The sequence below is a fragment of the Anastrepha obliqua genome, chromosome 2 (genome assembly GCF_027943255.1).
Source record: "Anastrepha obliqua isolate idAnaObli1 chromosome 2, idAnaObli1_1.0, whole genome shotgun sequence".
Lineage (NCBI taxonomy): Eukaryota > Metazoa > Arthropoda > Insecta > Diptera > Tephritidae > Anastrepha > Anastrepha obliqua.
The window spans coordinates 7700027-7721550 of NC_072893.1; the positions used below are offsets into that span (position 1 = coordinate 7700027).

At 39.5% G+C, this 21524-nt stretch overlaps 1 protein-coding gene across 1 annotated transcript; it reads right to left on the reverse strand.

The window, feature by feature from the left end:
• Positions 1-1595: 1595 nt before the first annotated feature.
• On the reverse strand, positions 1596-20697 carry LOC129237000 (uncharacterized). Its single transcript, XM_054871348.1, has 6 exons — positions 20345-20697; positions 19689-20217; positions 14331-15157; positions 3236-3547; positions 2665-3163; positions 1596-2609 (listed from the first exon to the last, which is right to left on the reverse strand). Exons 1-6 carry the CDS (start codon positions 20695-20697, stop codon positions 1596-1598), a joined length of 3534 nt encoding a protein of 1177 aa, XP_054727323.1.
• Between the last annotated feature and the right edge of the window lie 827 nt (positions 20698-21524).

Below are 21524 nucleotides of genomic sequence, written 5' to 3' on the forward strand. Positions count from 1 at the left end.
ATTTATTTTTTTTTTCAAGTTGAAGGTCATTAAATTTTATTAAATGTAGCTTAACTAGTTTTAAAAATAATTGCTCGTTGACACAAGTGCGGCATCTTAGTAAAAAGTTGTTCATTGCTGCTTTGAGAGTTGCGACAGGAATAGCCGTAATTGTTGCCCGAATGGATTGTTTTAGTTCATCCAAATTTGTTGGCTTTGTTTTATAAACTTCTTATTTACAAAAACCCCACAAGAAAAAGTCAGGTGCAGTAAGGTCAGGCGACCTGGGGGGCCAACGAAATTCGGAGTTTCTTGAAATCAGTTTATTGGGAAATTTTCGTCGCAACTCTGTCATAACAGTCTGGGCTATGTGAGACGTTGCCCCAACTTGTTGAAACCACACAGAGTTGAAAGGAATTCTCTTTCGGCATAGTTCTGGATAGAAAAATTCTTTCAGCATTTTCAAATAACGGTCTCCAGTAACCGTAACGGTGTGACCATTTTCTTCAAAAAAATAAGGCCCGACAATACAGCGTGAAGAAACCGCACACCACACTGTCACGCGAAGAGGATGCAATTCCGTCTCGTGGAGTATCTGTGGGTTAGAAGTACTCCATATTCGACAATTTTGCTTTTTCACATTGCCGTTTAAATCGAAATGGGCCTCATCAGACATGAAAAGGCAGTTTAATATGTTTTGGTCTTCTTCCACCATTTGCAGGATCTTCTGGCAAAATTCCAAGCGGATCAGCACGTCTGCTGCATTCAGTTTGTTAACCATTTGAATTTTGTAGGGAAATAAGTCTAAATCTTTGTGCATTATTGTTTGCAAAGACTGTCGGCTGACACCAAGTTGAGCAGATAAGCTTCTTGTTGAAACCCTTGGATTGCTTTGTATAGCTGCAGCTACAGCAGCGATCGTTTCCTCCGTCCGAACTGGTGGGTTTCGATGATAAGGCCTTCTTGCGACTGTTCCTTGCTCAGCAAAATTATTCACCAGTCTCATTATGGTCCATCTGCTCGGGGGATCGCCGCCAAACATCCGCCTGTACTCTCTCTGTACCAAAACTACGGACTCCAGTGCGTGATAGCGGCGGACTATCCAAATTCTTGTTTGCGTGTCCCAGTTATCCATTTTAATATTGTAAATTTTAAAGATCAATCTGCAAATTAAAACAAAAATGGAACAGATAACTTAAAAAGAAAAAAAGTTATTCAATTTTTTTTTTGGTAGCGGCTTTCATCAGCCACCCTGTATTTATATTTATTCACCAACAATTACAAACAGTAAATGAAACGAAGTACAGCAAAAATATCTTAAGCCTACAAGGGACGCTGAAGTTATCCCCCGATTTGCTAAACTACACTTTTTTATTAATAAAAATTCTTTACTTGGGATTAAATAATTTTTTTTTTTTGTTTGGTTAAGAAAAATATAGCCGCCAAGTGGCCAAAGTGTGATAACAGATTACTTCATCCAAGTGCAAAAATAAGCGAATTCTCCAATGTGGTAATGACTTTTGCACCACCTGTAGCCATTATATGCCAATATTTGTATTTGTATTTGTATTCATATTTGTCATACAGTTTACTGTGTATGTGTAAACTCTCATTCATTACATTCTGTTGATTTCTCTATTTTGCCACCATTTACAAACCATTTCAATGAGTAGGACGAAAACACCCAGCGCATTTCCGATTAACCACACATACCAGGCCCCATACAACTGTTGCAAAGTGACCACCGTTACTCGTTCTTCGAATTCGCTGCTCGAAGGCGTTCGCATATCAAGCAACATTCTACTCCATTTCTCCCACAAACCCACATTAGTGTACTGAAGTATGATGTGATTGAAGCGATTTAAAAGCATTGAGTTGCTCGCCATATAGAAGCTCAGCTGTTGCGTGAATACCCTTTCATCCACAACATGAATGTGTTTGGTGATGTTAAGATGGTACCGCTTAAAATAATCGAAATATTCGTATGGGGTCAATACAGCAATACGTTGTTGAGGTTGTCCGACCAACTGGAAACTCTCGAAGCGCGTCATATTCAAAATTTTTGCACGCGAGGAAATCACCGGCAAGTCATGTACGGTATCAAGTACACCCTCGGTCATCAGCAGCTGATAGTTCTGACGCAACAAATCGGCAATGGTATTTGGCGGTGGTGGTCCAATGTTGGATTTGATTAGATTGAACAGGAAAGCCTGGTAAGAGCTGCACAACAGCATCGTCAATATGAGCCAAAGCATTAGGATGTAGCGCGCAAAATTTCGGCTTGGCACTTGTTGTTGAGGCAGTGCCACACCCAAGCACACGCTGAACATATTAAATGCGGGCCTGTTGTTTTTGGCGCCAAATATGAAGCGTCTTGTAGCTATGCCCAATAAAGTGGCAGTCCGTTTGAGCAAAAATCCAACGATGTAGATGATTAATAGGAGGATCCAAATGTCACTCTTAAAGGGTAGAAATAACTTTTTAAAGGGCGAATAAGGCGCCAAATTCGAGTTGACAATGAAGTTAAAACTACTTAAGAAATAGGGAAAAGTAGGCGTGTACGGATCGCCTTTGGCAGTTGATTTGTAGGGGAATGCGCCAACTATGAAATCGGTTCCGTTTGAAAAGAGCTTGAAGAGTTTAAAATAGTAAAATATCCATTTACGTTGTGAAACATGCGCTTACCTCTCTGAAAACACTCCCCTCCTTGTCCAAAGTACGCGACGCATCCTTCTTGTCAAGCCAGCGAAATTCCAAAGAGAAATTCATCGTTACGGCCAAATATTCGATGAGCTTTCCTTCAATACCTCCTAGTAAGCCAGCGTCCGAACTGAGGTAAGGCATTTCCTTCCAGGTAGCACAAATCAGCGCACATCCATGTAAGTCCAACAGTTTATTGGGAAAGAAGTTCGTATGTCGCCAGCGTGAATTGGTGAAGCGATTCTGTATGGTTGGCGCCAAACCTTTGCAATGAAACCGATTGAAGGGATGAATGTTGTAGAGTAATGACAAATTCGAGAGCGCATACACCAATACATTGGCATCTATTATGCCCAGATACCAATTGAGTTCAAATATCTCGAAGAGTACATCGTAATAGTGAGCCGAGTCGAAGGTGTGCAAGACGATAAGAAAGTAGCCATTGGCGTGTAAGTGATACTTGGCAAATTCGGCGTATGTAGAACTAAATGAAATAAAAGTAGAAGCAATGAATGTTTCTTAAAATTTTTCTTTTTCCATTTTCGCCTACACCTACTTCAGCGATGCAGCTGAATCCACAAGCAACACATTATAGTGGCGTTCATCATCACCAGGTACCGGCTCACCCATGCCAATACGTACGGTGGTATCTTTGCCAAGCGCGCTCAGTACCTTCTCCATTATGTCGCCGAAAAGCAATTGTCGCTCTGGACGCTGCGCAAAGGCATACAAATTGAATGTATGGCGATGACGATATTTTATGAAGCTCGTCCAAACAATTTCCACAATAGCAGCGGAGAGATTTTCCGCAATCTCAACATAGCCCGGACCATCCTGAAAGCCTTTGCGCTCCACAAACATTGCATGGCTATAAATTAGCAAGCAAACAAATGTGGCTACAAACAAGCCCTTGTACGTACCCATTTAAAGCAGCTCTTAAGATTTGACCTGCGTGAAACCAAAGCCAGACTACGCAGTGTACTCCAAAATTCCTGGCATTCTATTGAATTTGTGGTGCTACATTTACTGTCTTTGGTTATCTTCCTATAATTTAGCTAATGGCTTTATTAATGTAACTTAAATGAAATCGTCATAAAACAAAATATATACATAGACCACAAATATCGAATGGATGGCAGCCATTGCTGTAAATTTTACGCTTAAATTAATATTAATACCTGTGATACCCTGCAGAGAAAATTTGCGTAAATGAAATAAATTTCTAATACGCTGCTATTCTTGTTTCGTCAATTAGATAGGAACCACTGCGCTACTCATGGCAACAGAGCATGGCACCGTCTAAATTTTTACAAAATTGGTTAGACTGTCTAATGAAGCGTCATCAGATTGGAGATACTTTTTCCAATAAGGTTTCTTTGACAGATCACGCGTGACTACTGTCAAACTAAATACATAATTTTTTCCAGTATTCATTGACATTTCGTCATGGAAAGACTTACGCCTCCAATAACGTTTTACAAATCGTAAAATTGTAATAGAAAAACCGACGCTGTGTGAAAAGTGTTCATCGCACGCTCAGGCTCAGGCAACTTATGGTGTACATGACCGTCCTTCCGAACGCGCTATTCGGAGTTACGGTTCACTGACCCCGACATACCTTTTCACATGCCCCTTAAAACCTACTCATCTAACACCTCTCTTCCTCTGGACCCAACCTGTCGAATATTTCCTGGACCTACCTTTAGATGAGCTATACAAAGACGACCGGTGATATACCCTACACTGGCAGCGCTTGCATTACTGCTACAACAACATCAACAACAACAACGCACTGTTCAGCAAACTATCAGCAAAATTGGGAATAATTTTACATTATCGGATGATACTCGACCGATTCGACTACGCACCACTCAAATGAAGAGAATATTTCGGCTGTAAATGAGAATCGATTTGGCGTCGATCTGAACAACTTGGTCTGTCAGATGGCACTACTTGGGCGATTTTACGCAAAGATCTTGGTTTGAAAGGGTATAAAATAAAGGGTGATTTTTTAAGAGCTATAGGTAAGTTTTTCAAAAAAAAAACACACTTAAAATTCAGAAAAATGCATGATTTTTTTATTTAAATCGATAGTACAGCCCATATAATTTAATGTTTAAAGATTATTTCATGCAAATGTTGACCGCGACTGCACTTCAAATGGTCCATCCGCTTAGTCCAATTTCGGCATACTCTTTCAATGTTTCGGCCGGTATCTCACATATAAATGCTTTAATGTTGCCTTCCAATGCGTTAACTTGCCTGAATAGACACGAGCTTTAACATAGCCCCACAAAAAATAATCTAAAGGCGTTATATCGCACGAACTGGGTGGTCAATTGACAGGTGCCGTACGTGAAATAAAATGTTCACCGAACTCACCTCTCAACAAGTCCATTGTTACGCGTGCTGTGTGGCATGTGGCACCGTCTTGCTGAAACCACATGTCATGCAAGTCAAGCTCTTGCATTTTGGGCAAAAAAAAGTAAAAAAAAGTTGGATATCATTTCACAGTAGCGCTCACCATTCACAGTTACGTTACGATTCGCAGCATCTTTGAAGAAGTACGATGGTCCAATGATACCTCCAGCCCATAAACCGCCCCAAATTGTGACCTTTTCTGGATACATTGGTAGCTCTTGCAATTCTTCTGGCTGATCTTCTCTCCAAAATCGACCATTATGGACCAAACTGAAGATGTTTGACAGTGAAATAAGACACGAAACGTGCGTCAGCTGTTTAAACCAACTGTTTAAAAAGGTAATTAATAGCTAAAAAATCACCCGTTACATATAAAATCTTCCAGAGCCTCATAATTGCATTCGTTGGGCACTTAAAAAACTCGCCGAAGATCTGCATAGTGGGTCCCGAAATTTGTTCAGCGATGAGGCCCATTTTTGGATTAATGGCTACGTCAATAAGCAAATATTTCATGAAAGACGAGGTTGGCGCCAATATAACAGTGAATGGGGAACGCTACCGCGATATGATAAACGACCAACAACTTTTTGATGCCGGAAATTGAAGCCTGTGATCTGAACAACATTTGATTCCAACAAGCCCGTGAAACAATGGATTTACTGCGTCGTCACTTCAAAAATAATAAAGGTTGCCCAATCAAATTGAGTTTTCATTATTTTATTTCAATTTAAAACCCGATACCTCGCGGTACTTACGCTATATTACGCTGTTGAAAGCGTGCCTTTCATCTTAGGTGGCAAGGAGGACTATACTTCTGGATTGAGTACTGCACTGTTGCGCTGCTCCTACAGTTTCGATTGCCCCTATTGTAGACTTTCCGCGTCTAAGGCCATGCCGTCTTGCTGATAGTCCTCCGGCATTATCTAAGGCTGCGGCCAGTCGAAACTTAATCAGCCTTTCAAGGAGCTTTCCTGCTGTACCGAGCATGCTTAAGGGCCGATATGATGATAGGAATTTCGGGTTGCCTTTCCCCTTGATTATTAGCACAAGCTGCTGCTTTTTGCAAATTTCCGGGAAACTTCCATTTCTTATACAGACGTTGGATATGTCTAGTAAGCCTTTTGGTCGCACTTTTGCGATCTCCTTGAGGAGTTCTGTTGGCACTCCATCTGGTCCTGGCGCTTTGTTGTTTTGGAGTTGGACCGCAGATTTTAAACAAATAAGTCTTCTTCTTCTTTATTTAGGGTAATATCCTGTTTTATACAACATTTGATTGGGTACTTTGAACACAAATAACACAAGAATAAAAATATATTAAACAAATTTCACTACTTTTAAAGTAATACCACAGATTAAAGTTCAGTCTTCCATAGAAGTGGACGTCCAGCTTGAAATTTTGAAATTTGAACAGGTCAAGCCAAGGAGCACCAAGAGATTTGGAGGCTCCTAAAACACTCAGGCTAAACAGCCCATGGAATTTAGAGCTCTGGAAAGAGGATAGATAGTCAAGGAGGGAAGGAGAAAAGTGTCAGAGAAAGAAATAGGAAAGAATAGAGACAGAGATAGAGATAGTTAGTCCTGTGAGAATTTTCCAGATTCTTTGGCAAATCTGTAAATAACCCCCAGTTTTAGAGAACGAATATTACTCATTCTCACGACATCGGAACCCAAAACAAAGATTGGTCAAGAATGTAAGAAGAATTTTAATTCTGCCGCAAGGCAGAACAGGGTTGTACTTACAAGTATACTCGTATGGGTTCCAGTACACTCTGTTGTTCAAGAAATGAAATTGCCGATGAATTGGCCAAACGTGGATCAGCGGTTCCCTCACAAGGGCCAGCGTCAATAATCGTAATCAGTTCCGCATGAATCATGAATTGGATCAGCGATTATGTATGCAATTTATATACAGAGCGATGATCCGGTCTAGAACGCTGCAGAAATACAAGGTGTTTTGTGACAAGTACCAACACAAAGCTGTCGAACTTTTTTCTAAAACTTGGAAGGAAAGACGTTCGGTTGATGGTCGGTATTATTACAGGACACTACCCATGGGGTCAGCATATGACCACCAGTGGAATCATTGAGAACCCGATGGGCCTGTCTGGCTTGGAGGAAGCGGATAGCACTGAGCACTTCCTCTGCTAGAGCAAGGCCACGAGTTTTACCGAATACGTATAGTCATAGAACATAGACGGTCCTTTGGCAGTCCTATTTCTTGAGATAACTCAGGGAGTAAAATTTAGAGCCAAGAAATAATGATTTCACTCACTGCTAAGGTTGTTGTACCGCCTTGCTGAAAATATGTAGAATTTTTTTTTCGCTGGAAGCCAACAAGTCGCGAATCATTTGTCGGCAGTGCTCACCTTTGAGCGTTCAGTTTTAGAGGGTTATACACAAATGATGGCTAGTAAATGTTTCGTGATTTATGGAATATTCAGAAGCAAAGCTTTCGGGGATTTTTCCCTTGCAATTTTGCTTATTCATATACTGATTAAGTAAGTCTCAAAGTAATGTGACTTTGTAGACGTTTTTCAGTGTAAGCCTTGCATGGTAAATTTTCAGAGCATATATTGAGGTAAAATTAAAAAAAACACGTATTTATTTGAATTGATATCTTTCTCAAATTTATATATTGCGAAATAGCGAAAATGGATTGGAGCAGTGGGTTGTTGACGCATCCTAAGTCATTGCCATTAAAATTTGATGTGATCCTAAAATGGAAAAAAAGGAACGGAAGCTAGTTATGATTCTATATTCATTAGAATTGACTTTGTCTGGTATTAGTAAATTTTCCCACAGGGTTTGCATAAATACTTATATTAGCGCGAACAGATTCGTACATTCGTACAGCAATGCGTCAATTAAATGTATTCTCTCTTAATAGTTTGAATTTTAGTCGATGAATTAACTGCTGATAATCTTAAAACATTTTCAGATCAATTGCTGCTATTCACCATACGAAAAAATTATAAGGCCAACTAAATTTCGTATATTTTTATTTTGTGTTTTTTCAAAAATTATTTATTTATTTATCAATACCTATTTTGTCCCCTTCGACCGAACATGGCGCGCTTTTTTCGGTTTGGTTCGTGCGGCAGCTTTCATTGAGATGATTGAGCTTTGGTTTCCACGTCATAACCATAAACCCACGATTCGTCACCAGTTAAGACCCTCTGGAGCGAATTTGGGTCGTCGCGGCCAGAGTTCAGATGCCAACATCTCATTAGCAAAGTTCATGCGATGCTGCTTTTGGTCGAAATTGAGCAGTTTTGGTACGAATTTCGAGGCGACCCGTCTCCAAATGTCTAAATCATTGAAAAAAATCGAATGGCACGAGCCAGTTGATATGTCTAGGTCCTCAGCAACCTCTCTAACAGTGATTCGACGATTGGCCAATACCATTTTCTTCACTTCATCAATTTTTTCATCTGTTGTGTAAAAAATTAAATTATTAGGACTAGTTTATAATTTAGAGCATAGTAATTTGTGTTTGATCCATCTTTGATTATAATTTTTTAAAGTCGTCGAGAGCTTTGATTTGATTCAACTTTTCATAATATTTTGATCAATTTTTTATCACCCGACAATAATCGCACTTCTAAGGGTTTTAGGGCTATCAAACTGTCTTACATATTTGAAAGTCGATCCAGGGAGTATTGCTCATACACTTTCGATTGTGTTTCCAAACTAATTTTGTAAGCATTGAGCAAAATATTTCTACAAATTCAATGACAATTGGGAAGTAGGTAGGTTGGTGGCTGTCGCAATAACACATTTCGACCTTTCGTAGGTCCATTGGGTCTATGGGTTCCTTTAATAAGCGAGCAAAGCTTTCAAACTCACATAAAAGGTGTCTGACTGTTTCCTGTTCTCCTGTATTAAGACAGCTTCTAGAGAAATCGAAGTACAGGAATCCTAACATTCTAGCGTGCCTGCCTATTAAACAATGACCAGTTAATACCCCTATCATTTTTCTCATAGCTTCTCTGTTAAATCTTAACGAGATTTTTGATCGACCGCTGTTCCATTTCGGCATTGTTTATCTGCTTAGTTCGCATGTTGTAAGATTTTGCCAAATTGTATTTACCATGTTGATGGTTTCCCTATCTATAAGTAATTTACAAGTGGCTTTAGGCATGAAATTGAAATTGAAATTTGAAAAGGTCGAGCCAAGGAGCAACAGGAGATTTGGTGGCTCCTAAAAGACTCAGGCTAAAAAGCCCATTGTATTTAAAGCTCTAGAAAGGGGATAGATAGTCAAGGAGGGAAGGAAAAAAGTATCAGAGAAAGAGATAGGAAAGAATAGAGAGAGAGACAGAAATAGTTAGTCCTGTGATAATTTTCCAGATTCTTTGGCAAATCTGTAAATATCCTCCAGTTTTAGAGAACGAATATTACTCATTCTCAAGATATCGGAACCGAAAACTCGTAGCCGTGCTCTAGTAAAGGCAGGACACTCACAGAGAAAGTGCTCAGTGCGGCTATAGGCATAGGTATCAGCGTCTTATCCACTTGGAGGTCAAGTGTTGTACCGGTTCGAGCAAGTTCATCTGCTATATTCCTGTGGCGTGGCACCCAAATAAGGTGCACTTTGTCGCACTTAGATACGTCATTTAGAAGTTTAAAACTGTTTTTGACGAGTGTGTTTTAGATTCTAGCGCTTTTATTGCCGCTTGACTGTCCGAGTATATGAAGACTTCATTTGTTGATAACACTCTCGTTTTTATTACCGTAAGTCCCTCTTTTGTAACAATAAGCCCGCTATCCCAATCCTCTTTGGAAGGAAATACTGTGACGAAGGATTTATTTAAGTTGGTATTCTTGGTCTTACAGAAATCCGTTGTACCAGGAATGCAGGGGAATTTTTCTAAAATTGAAGAGTGCCCTCTCTGGTTTGCTCTGAGTAGGCCGATTTCTCTTAATCTGAAAGCCACCTTGGCAGCTGTTTGCTTGCCGAATTGCTCTATTAGTAATAGGTTATGTATAATGTTTAGTGCCTCTGTGGACGTGGTCCTCAGGGCCCCGCAGATGCAAAGACTGGCCATTCTTTCTATATGTACCATGGTTTTTTTTGATATATATATAACTTATCTAAAGCCAGCCACCATACTAGTATATATATATATATATAATTGGCGCGTACACTTCTGTTATGTGTTTTGCCGAGCTCCTCCTCCTATTTGTGGTGTGCGTCTTGATGTTGTTCCACAAATGGAGGGACCTACAGTTTCAAGCCGACTCCGAACGGCAGATATTTTTATGAGGGGCTTTTTCATGGCAGAAATACACTCGGAGGTTTGCCATTGCCTCCCGAGGGGCGACCGCTATTAGAAAAATGTTTTCATTAATTTTGCTTTCACCGAGATTCGAACCAACGACCTCTCTGTGAATTCCGAATGGTAATCACGCACCAACCCATTCGGCTACGGCGGCCGCCCACCATACTAGTATACCATATGTTAAAATTTGTCTTACAATTGCTGTTTAAAGCCAATATACGATAGATGAGGAAAGACCCCAACTTAGTCCTATTAGCTGTTCACAAAAGTAGAGTGCGCATTCTCGCTCTTTTTACTCTATCTTCGACATTTGGTTTACCTCTACTGACTCTTTTCCTGGTCTTTGAGGCCTCGAGTATTGCGATCACAAATCTGCTCATGGGCATGTTTTTGATGAACTCAACCAGAGCCCCGGAGATCCCGAAATCAGTCAATGCCTTTATTACGGTATCCGATATGTTGTTAAACGCGCCCTCGATATCAAAGAAGGCTAATAGTGCGTATTCTTGATTATACATTGACTTCTTAATTTCTATTACAAGTGAGTTAATTGCCGTAGATTTCCCTTTACAGTACGCGTGTTGTGAGATACTAAGCTTGTTAGGGTTGATATTAGCCTTAATATATTCTTCTCTTATTCTTTCTAATGTTTTTAGCAAAAAAGAGGATACCCCATTGGCCTACTTTTACTTCTTTCCATACTGACGGAACACTTTTAAGCTTCAGAGCAGCCTTGAATATAGCCGTTAACCCCTCCATAATATTATATTAGTTGAGTGAATGTTGTATCCATCTGGACCCGGTGGTTTAAATGGTTTAAAGATGTTGCTGCCCAGGTTATCCTAGTTTCAGTAATTAAGGCTTTTATGTAGAACAACATAGAAATGATATCAATATTTTTCCGAATATATTGCTTAATGGGCAAGAGCAACCCTGCTGATTATACATATGTCAAACAGAGCTTTATTAAAGACAAAAATAAATAGCTAGACACTTTAACAGTTGGAATATTCTTAAATAGAACGGTAAAAGTTATTGAATTTTACCAACAAAAATTACTTCTGTTTTCACATTTAACTCGTTTTACAATAATATTTTTACTGGCAAGTAAAGGGCCTTTCAAAAGTGACGCCTAGATGTCAGTAGTGAATAATTCCTAGACGGCACCTTTTTTATGCCATCTTTGACATTTAGTAAGCCCACGATAGAACAACACGTTGAAATTATAGAAACTTTTTATGGTCAATTTTTAGAGCAACATATTGCAAAATTCGTGATATTTTTGATGGAAATAATCGCATGAATGAGTCAACAATTCAAGGGTGGGTGAAAAATATTCAAGAAACTGGTTCTGTTGAGGATAACAAAAGGACTGACGGCCGAAAACTAGACATTCTGTTGAGAATATTGCTGCCGTAGGACTAAGTGTTGCTGAACAACCTTCAACAACGATATCTCACCGTCCTCAACAATAATATATATTGACGCTTTCACCTTTTTGGGTGTTTGCCCGAGCTGCTCCTCCTATTCGTCGCATGCGTCTTGATTTTGTTCCACAAATAGAGGAACCTACAGTTTTAAGCCGACTCCGCATTGCAGATTTTTTTTATGAGGAAATTTTTTGATGACAGAAATACACTCAGAGGTTTGCCATTGCCTGCCGAAAAGCGACCGCTATTAGAAAAAACTTTTACTAAAACAATTAAGCATTCATAAATCGACTATTTGGCGAATTTTACCTTTGGACCTGCTAATGGAGGACTTTTAAATGATGTAATTTTTCACATAGGTAGCATATAGGCAGTTATTAAGGGTCATATTGTGAAACAAAAAAGTGCGTGTAGCGTAGTACACATAACAGAAGTGAAACTTTCAAGGCAGACAAAGAAAGAGGGAGAGACCCTAGAGATAATGAGGGAGAGAGAGAGAGAGCGAAAGAATATGTATCTAAATAAATCCACAACATTTGCAGAGAATACAAATAGACAAAATTTACAAAAAACAGAGACGGGTCGACCGGTGTAGGTAAACGCCAGACACAAACCGTGGCAACAACGCGCATTACTCCGAGCTTTTATCACCCGCACAAACGCAGCGATTCCAGGACCGCAGCAACGGCATAAATTACCACAAGGCAATACCAATAAATCTAACGCCGGAATGGATAGCACTTTATACAGGGTGACAAAAAATAAAATCACACAACTTTTTTTAATGAAAAAAATTTATCATTTATAGTAGCTCAAAACAAATTGTGAAATTTTAATATACAATGTTTGAGTAACATGCGAAGTGGCCACCTTTAACACGAATACACAAGCTCAGTCGCTTCAAAAAATGTTGGGCTATAGGCTGTAGTTCGTCTACCGTTATGCGATCCCACTCTCGACGCAACGCTTGCTTCAGGGACTCCAAAGTTTTGTGGCCTTTTGCACAGTCCCTTGCTTCCAAACTGAACCATACGCTGTAATCTAACGAATTCAGATCCGGTGAGTAGGGTGGCATACTTGGGATGAATTAGGGGTAATGGCTTTGCACCACTCTTGGGCTATTTTAGCTCTATGGGCTGGTGCCGAGTCCTGTTGAAACGTCCACTCATCGTCACCGAAGTGCTGCTGGGACCAGGGAAGAACAATTGCTTCTAATATGTTTTGACGGTAAACTTCTTTATTGATTTTGACTCTTTGGTCTACGAAAATCAGAGGAGTCTTGCCACTGGCGCAAATTCCACCCCCCATACCATGACAGATCGCGGATTCTGACGATGTTCAACAATGGTCGGATGTCCAGGGGCTTCTGTAGACAAATTTCTGTCATTTTGAGGGTTGTGAGCTTGTTCAACGGTAAACAGCTTCTCATCCGTAAAGACGATTTTTTCCCAGCCCGTACATTTTCGAGTCTTACTTTCTTGTTTTCATCCGGTAGCAGCTGGTATTTTTGTAGTTTATAAGGCTTAAGTCCAAGTTCTTTTTTTGCTATAAGGCGAACTGATTCACGATTGATGCCTGTCTCACGAGCACTTTTCCTCATCGAGGCCAAAGAATTTCGTTGAACTCTTTTTTTTTGTTAACAGTTCGTTTTTTTCTCTTCCAGGGCGGTCACCTTCATTATCAAGCTCCTTAAATCGTTTGACTGCACGAGAAACCAATGAACAAGCAATTCCAAGCTTCCGTGCTATCTCGCAGTTGCGTGCTCCTAGCTGACACAGGGCTATAATAGCTGAGCGACTACTTGACATAGTTACACAAAGTATTTAAAAAGAGTTGGAACAGGAAGTAGGCAGCAAAAATATATTTCCTACAAGTTTGCACCAACAAACAAGCGCCAAAAAGTAGGCAGTGTTATTTCTCACTAGAAATTAGCAACCACAAGGAAAAACTCAGGAAAAATAGCCTAAAGTGTATCTAAGATATATAACTACTATAAGGTATAGCTCTCTCTCCTTTTCCTCTACGTTATATCTTCTTTCTCTCTCGCGGAACGAAAATGCCGAAAACGTTGCATGGGCTTGAAATTTTACTCTCCATTCTCACTCGTCCATCGACGCCTAAGAAGTTTCACTCCAGAAAAAACGGTGAAACCTGAAGAAATTTAAATTTTAGCATATTTTATTTTAAAACAACATCCAGCCGCATCTTTTGACGGGTCCTTTATTGTACATGCATACATTAGTAAATATGTGCACCAGTAAATATTTGAAAGTTTGAAAACAATGAAACTTTTTTATCTCACTGCGATTTAAATTTTGTATATATGTAAGTGAGGATATCATCTTTATATTCCACCACATATTTATTTCGTGTCAAACACTCTGCCAAGAATACCAGAAATGAAATGCCCAACATGCACAATTGGACCTGGAATATTCCCCGCAGCTGAGTCAGTGTTAGAGGGTGCAATTGGCGCTCTTCTTTAAACTTTTTAATTTTTCCAATACACACCCGCCACCAATATTCGATAATTCCACTATCGCGCAATTTATTTAATACACCATTCACCGAACTCAACAGAAACGAATGTTTCGTGTAATGAATGGAAATGGCCTGCACGAAGACGTCATCAGCCAAAACATGAAAACGACCAAATTTCTCGTTCTTAGTTATGTAATAGTTCACAAAATCTTTTGGTGTGGCTGTTGCTAAATTTTGCTGCGGATTTTCTTCCAGTACATCAAAAACACCCGTGTCATCTAAATCAAGCACCAACAACTCGATTTCATGATTTCGTACAGCCTTGACTTCGGACAAAGTTTGTGCCGTGGACTGAGTCACCACCAACTTGTAACCGCGTGCCACCATTTGTTCCAGCGTCGACGGTGGGGCAATGGTCTTTTGAGTATTGAAAAAATCGTATAGCAGGGCCTCGTAGGATGAGCGTAAAATGAGTGTAAGCATTAGCCACATAACGAATATGTAACGCGCAAAATTGAAAGACGGTATAGGCATTGCTACTTGTTGTAGAAGTGCACTCGTCCAAACCAAAACCATACGTCTAACACTTGAAAAGCCGTACACAAAATGCAGGGCTTGTATGCGTAATCGAGCGAGTATGCAAGCCAAGAATATTGGCAGCAAATAGAAGAGAATTAAAGAGCACCAAACGTAGACGTCGAATGGATACGTGAGTATTAGATGTGAAGGCCAATGCTCGTGCTTCGAGAGCACAGTCAGCACTTGTGTGGTCTGGTGAAAGCTGATCGATTGGCTGAGTACAAGTGATCGATCCAGCGTGCGGCGAAAACTGCCCAAACTGATGTCGCCTGACTTCTCAGTCAACTGGAATGAAAGTGAACAAGTAGTGATTAATTTAACATAAATATTTCATTAGATGCCCATTAAAGTGCTTATGCTTAAGAGATATTTTGAGTGTCTGTTAATTTAAATAGATATACAATTTTTCGTTAATTTTAATAGATACTCGTATACAAATACATTTGCAAATACATTTACAAATACAAATACAAATTCTTGAAACTAAAGAGCCTATCTATGACATTAAAAGCAGTTAACGCTTAACTACAGTTAAATATTGCATCGAAATGCTCAATGGCTTCTCTCTTTCAGAAGGAAGTTAACTCCACTTTGCATGATCATGAGAAAGTTTTATGCTAGCAATGATTGATATATGGCAAATTTAAATTTTTACCAGTATACTTTCAGCGGCAGTCAAAGTCTAAACTACAAACAAAAGAGAGATCATCTGTTATGTATCTTTAGGATTAAACGATTTTTGGTGAAAATTTTTACTATCGATTAATTGTAACTTTATGAGGATGAAATAGCTTTAACAATTCTTTGACAATTTCTAACCATTTCCTTTTCATTTGAGTAAACCACCACATTCCGTTAAACATAGCTCAACTAATTGTACATACAGCAAATACACATAGGTATATTGCGAAAATCACTTAATGCTTGCTGTTTTAAATAGCGGTAAATATTTTTGTGACATATGTACAGTTCCTAGACCTTTACTCATTTTGTTTAGTGCCTTTTTATAATTTTGATCGTAAACACTTCGACATGGAGAGTCAGGCACCAAAAAAGCATTTAGGAGTACCGGTTGATATTAAAAAATTAATTGTAAAGTTAAATCTAGAAGGAAAGAGCTACGGTGAGATATCAGCAACTGTTGACAGACCACGTGCTACCATTCAATCCGTCGTAAAAACGTTTGAAAAGAATAGAACGTTTATCATGGCAAAAGGGAGAGGACGGAAAAAATTTTTTAATCAGTATACGGAGCGAATAATAGACCGAAGTGTTAAAGCTGACCCGAAAATTGGAGCACCTAAGATTGCAGCGAACCTTGAGGAAACTGGGGGACCAGCTGTGAACCCACAAACTATAAGAAACTTCCTGAAATCTAAAGGTTACAAGGGGTGCGTCTCACGTAGAAAGCCATTTATATCAACGAAGAATGCAAAAAAGCGATTGGAGTACGCGAAAACCTATGTTGATAAGCCAGATGACTTTTGGAACGATGTTATATTTATGGACGAGAGTAAATACAACATATTTGGGTCAGATGGAAGAAGATTTGTATGGAGGAAAGCGAATACTGCTCTCAGAAAGGAAAACCTCACTCCTACCGTCAAGCACGGTGTCGGAAATGTAATGGTTTGGAGCACAATGGCGGTTAGCGGTGTTGGAAATCTTGCATTTGTAGAAAGCACTATGGATAGATTTAAATATTTATCTATTCTAAAGGACAATTTAAAGCAGAGCGCTGAAAAACTTGGTCTCGGCTCGGATTTCAGGGTGGTGCAAAACAATGACCCGAAGCATAGTTCGGAAGTTATAAGAACTTACTTGCTTTACAATTGTAAATATGTGCTCCCACACCCGCCCCAGCCTCCAGACTTAAATTCGATTGAGCATTTGTGGGATATTTTGGAAAAAAAAATTAGAAAGTACACCATAAAAAACAAAGAGCAATTGAAGCAAATTATCGAAGAGGAGTGGCAAAATATTTCGCCTGATGAAACCAAGCAGCTGGTATGTTCCATGAAAAGTCGACTGAAGGGTGTAATTGAAACAAATGGATACCAAAGGTCTTATTGAAACCTATACATTTTAAGTAAACTTTAAATTTCATTTACTGTATGTACAATTTTTTATGTAAAATTTTGAAGATTGAAGAGAGTAAACATTTTCACCAAAAATCGTTTAATCCTAAAGGTATTATCACTTTCTTCCGAAAGTCAGTGTTGTATCTACAATTTTTTGATGCAGTGTATTATATTAACAAACAAGGTGGCGCAAAATAATCACCCTATTGGAGGATTCATATTTTTTGTAAATGGCGTCATACGTTAATCATATTTGACAGCTGCAGTACACAAACAAACAAGCAATGGAGCACGTAGAGGTCAAAATAAAGATTTCCATCTCTGAAAATATTTCTTTTTTTGTAAAAAAATTAAGGAACAAAAATCGATGATTAATATGCGCCACCTTGTATAAAAACAATTGGTTTTAATTCTGGACTACCGATGGTGCATTGTATTTACCCATCAGTCATGAATGTTTGGCGCATAGCCAATGTGACCAACCGTATTTCTTTCAATAGTACAGTTCTTTATTTTGTGTGGTTTTTGACTCGGGTTTTACTTTTTTAAACTATTAGGCGCGCAACTAAGTTCTCGCTGTTTTTTTTTGATGAAAATACAACTCTATTCTGAAAAAATGGTTACAAGTGAATTATTTTAAGTATTGCCCGTCGTTGGCTACTACTTTTTCTCATCTTTCTGGTATATCTCATATACCGTCGCGGTAAAACTGTTCATCTTTTTAGGATATCCTCGGATCAAGCTTTTTTTTATGTCTTCATATGAATGGAACTGCTGGTCAGACCAGATCATGTGCCATCGATCGGAACAGGTGATAATCGAACGGCGCAATATCTGGAGACTATGACGGTTGGGGTAGGATTTCCCATTTCAGTGTTTCCAGGTAGGTTTTAACGGGTTTGGCAACGTGAGGCCGACCGTTGTCATGCTGTAGAATCACTTTCTCATCCCTCTCCGCGTATTGCGACCGCTTCTCGCCAACTTGGTCACAGGCGAAAAAACGACGTTCAACATCCCTTGGTTTTAACTCATAAGGAACCCAAGTCCCCTGTTTCTGAATCATTCCCAAAGCATGCAATCGCTTGGAAATGGATTGGCGGGTAACTCGTAATACTGATGCAAGCTCTTCTTTTCACGGATCCTCATTGAGCAATGCCTCCAATTCAGCGTTTTCGAAGGTGTTTGGCCTTCCTTCCCGCGGACGGTCGTCAACATTAAAATCACCATCTTTGAAGCGTGGTTCTGCCGCTTGGCATCTCGGCACGTTGTTCCACTTAGAGCAGTATCTCCATAAACTTTTTGTAGTTCTCGATGCGCCTCAGCCGCCGTGCTTTTCGAATGAAAATCAACACTTCCCGCAAATGACGATTATTCGGCACAAAATCAGACATTTTCACAAAACCAAAAGTATAGGTATGATACCAAAACAAAATCACTAATGTGTCGAAGCAGTTTGTTTGCCATATGTCTAAGCTTGGTCTATGACGTTTAGGTTATGTTAAAATCGACTAGCACACACTGCTGGCGGCATCTATTGACAAACAGCGGAAACTTAGTTGCGCACCTAATATATACCCTATTTGCTTTCGAAGGCGTATAGTAAAAGCTTTTTTACGACGTTATGCGAAAGACTTGGAAATCGCCGTAGCCGCGTGGCTTGGTGCGCGAAGAACCTAGGAAGGGCATGAAGCATCAAATGATAGAACAAGTTTTTTCTCACAGCGGTCGCCCCTCGGCAGGCAATGGCCAACCTCCGAGTGTATTTCTACCATGAAAAAGCTGCTCATAAAAAACAATATGCGGTTCGGAGTCGCCTAAAACTGTGGATCCCTCCATTTATGGAATAACATCACGACGCATATAAAAAATTGGAAAGCAGGCAAACACCTAATAAAGGGCTGAAGCGCTCGAAAGGTTTTAAGGACCGCTATTCGAGGAAAATTGTTTAAATTATCCACAAGCTTAAATATTTAATCTGGCCTTGAACAGTTTTAGGTTGCAGCCCTCACTAAAGCATTGATGACTGAAACTTGATGTTCATCTAAACGAACTGTACACTGCGATTGACTTGAGAGGAATCTCGGAAACCAATAGAAGGTGGTCTCTGACTACTAACTGCAAGGTATCCAAAGCCCTCTGGCCAAAACTGAATCTTAAAAGGGCAAAATGTCTGCTTGGATTCAATAGATCCACTACCAGCGCCTTCACAGGTGTTATAACGAGTCACTGCGCTATTGGCACCTTAGCCGGTAGAATTGGTGAACCTCGTAATGACTTCTGCAGGAGTTGTTGGGATGAAAAAGAAATTGAGTCGGTACGGAGATATCGTCTAGCATTTCAAAGAAGTCATGCCAAATATCTTCGCGATTATTTTTTTGAAGGCCTGCGAAATTAGCAATATATCTCACTGGAGAGGCTAGTTGTCTTCTTAAAAAGATCTAAGTGTGTTAAGCAAACTTAGTTAGGGGATGGAAATCGTATACAGGGGTCACAATGTGCCTTAGGGCCAACGAGTGTCTTGCCTTAAATAAGCAACCTGACTAACCTAACCTAACTCAACCTACTGAAACTATGATAGATAACTTAGAGTAATTTTGAAAGAGCGTATTCGACAGCTGAACTCCGTTTTATAATTTGATTTCATGAAAATCTAATTTTTTTTTTCAAAGCGAATCCTACCATACACCTGCTGATAGCGAAAATTCTTGTCTTTATTCCACTTTTTCTTTACTCACAATTTTAATAGCACCCGTCAGCGTCCCGTTTTCCAGCACGAATCCACGCTGCTCATTATGTGGCGGTACAATGTAATCCAAAGAGAAGTTTAAATGAGCAGCCAAAATGTGCAAGATTTTCCCCTCCATGCCGCCAAATTGTAGCTCAGCATCACCATCCTTAGGCAACACTACATAAGGGGGCACATCCCACAAAACCGCCATCAACTTGCATCCATAAAAGTTTTCTGCTTTCTCAGGAAACAGTGCCGAAGATCTTAATTGGACGATCGATTCGTCACGATTTAATTGTTGCAGCAAAACGCTTTTGCAATGATGACGTGAAAATGGAAAATAGGTATAGAGCTCAATATTGGTGGAATTCACTTCCACGAGCACACCAACATTTATAATATAATAACGCCAGAAGTAGTCGAAAATCTGTTTCAATTCCGTTAGTAAATACGAACGACTGGAAATCGGTTGCAATACGATCAAATAATATTCACTGAAATCATTCTTCTGTGTGTGCCAACCGGGGTCGAGGAGGCTGCAAGTGTAAAAGGTACATATGTATGTGTGTAATTAGACTAAAAAATTACGCAACGTTCGCTTAAATAAATTTAAATCATCGTTTGAAAAACTATTCCAACGCTCTCTCAGTTGCGTTCACTTACAGCAATGCTTTATAGGAATCGATCATTAGTACATTGTAGAAATCGAAATTCTGGGGCTTTCCTCTATCCCCAATCACTTGTATTTCCACCGCCAACTCCGATGTCGAGGCCAGCACCGACGTCAATAAATCGCTAAAATAATGCGAAATTCCAACATCGCTTGTTCGCACTGTAACCGACAGCATATCAGTATTTTTACTGAAAAATTCCGCATTGAAATGTAAAATCGCTGTAGTCATAGGCGAGAGGCGTGCTGTATCCCAGGCAAGTATATGGGCTCCCTTCCCACCTTGCACTCGGCAACATAGTATCAGGCAGACGACCGCAAATATGGCCACTTTCACGCACCGCATCTCGATTACAAATAAAAAGGATTATTTGGTTTATGTAAAAATTACAAAATTAGACATAATACCGTTAGTTGAGTTGGACAGTATATCTACAATTAAAGTACAATTAAAAGTATTTAATTATCTTCATAGTGAAGTCATGTACGACGCCCATCATAAATGGGCAAGTGCAAACCGCTGATGGAGGCGTGTTCTAAGGCAGAAATTAATCATTTGCCGCACTAGCTTTGATTTTAAGTAACCGAGTCATAGAACACGTGGACATAAAACATCTAATGAAATACATTTTTGGCATAAAAGAGCTTCTCACATAAGCTGGCTGTCCTTCGGGGGTAGGTAAAATTACCCATCACTTTATTTGTGCAACAACAATTGGAACCCAGGATGTGTGCGTGAATTTATTATCTATTTGAAGTCAGTCATTGATTCAATAATGAAAGGTTTTGCATTCAAGCCGCTTTCTCGCTCCCACAAAAAAATCGGCTTCTTAATTGATCAAGAATGTTTCTCACTCTTCAGTTTTCAGTTATTATAAAGGGTGATTTTTTAAGAGCTATAGGAAAGTTTTTCAAAAAAACACACGTAAAATTCAGAAAAATGCATGAACTTTTTATTTAAATCGATAGTACAGTCCATATAATTTAATGTTTGAAGATTATTTCATGCAAATGTTGACCGCGACTGCGTTTCAAAAGGTCCATCCGCTTAGTCCAATTTTGGCATTAGTGGAGCGCCCGGGGGTTTTGACCTCGGATCTCATAGGGACTGAATGAACTGTCATGTAACCAACAGGATTTTCTTTTGTATGCTCTAAATTGTAACTTCTACCA

Bases quoted from the DNA above. Each gene is read 5' to 3' on its own strand.
- LOC129237000 (XM_054871348.1), bottom strand. From the start codon at position 20,697: ATGCGGTGCGTGAAAGTGGCCATATTTGCGGTCGTCTGCCTGATACTA. The intron at 15,158-19,688 runs GTGAGTAAAGAA...CTTTCATTCCAG, and splicing joins TGACGGGTGCTATTAAAATT to TTGACTGAGAAGTCAGGCGA. The intron at 3,548-14,330 runs GTGGCGGGTGTG...GCTAATTTATAG, and splicing joins AGTGGAATTATCGAATATTG to CCATGCAATGTTTGTGGAGC.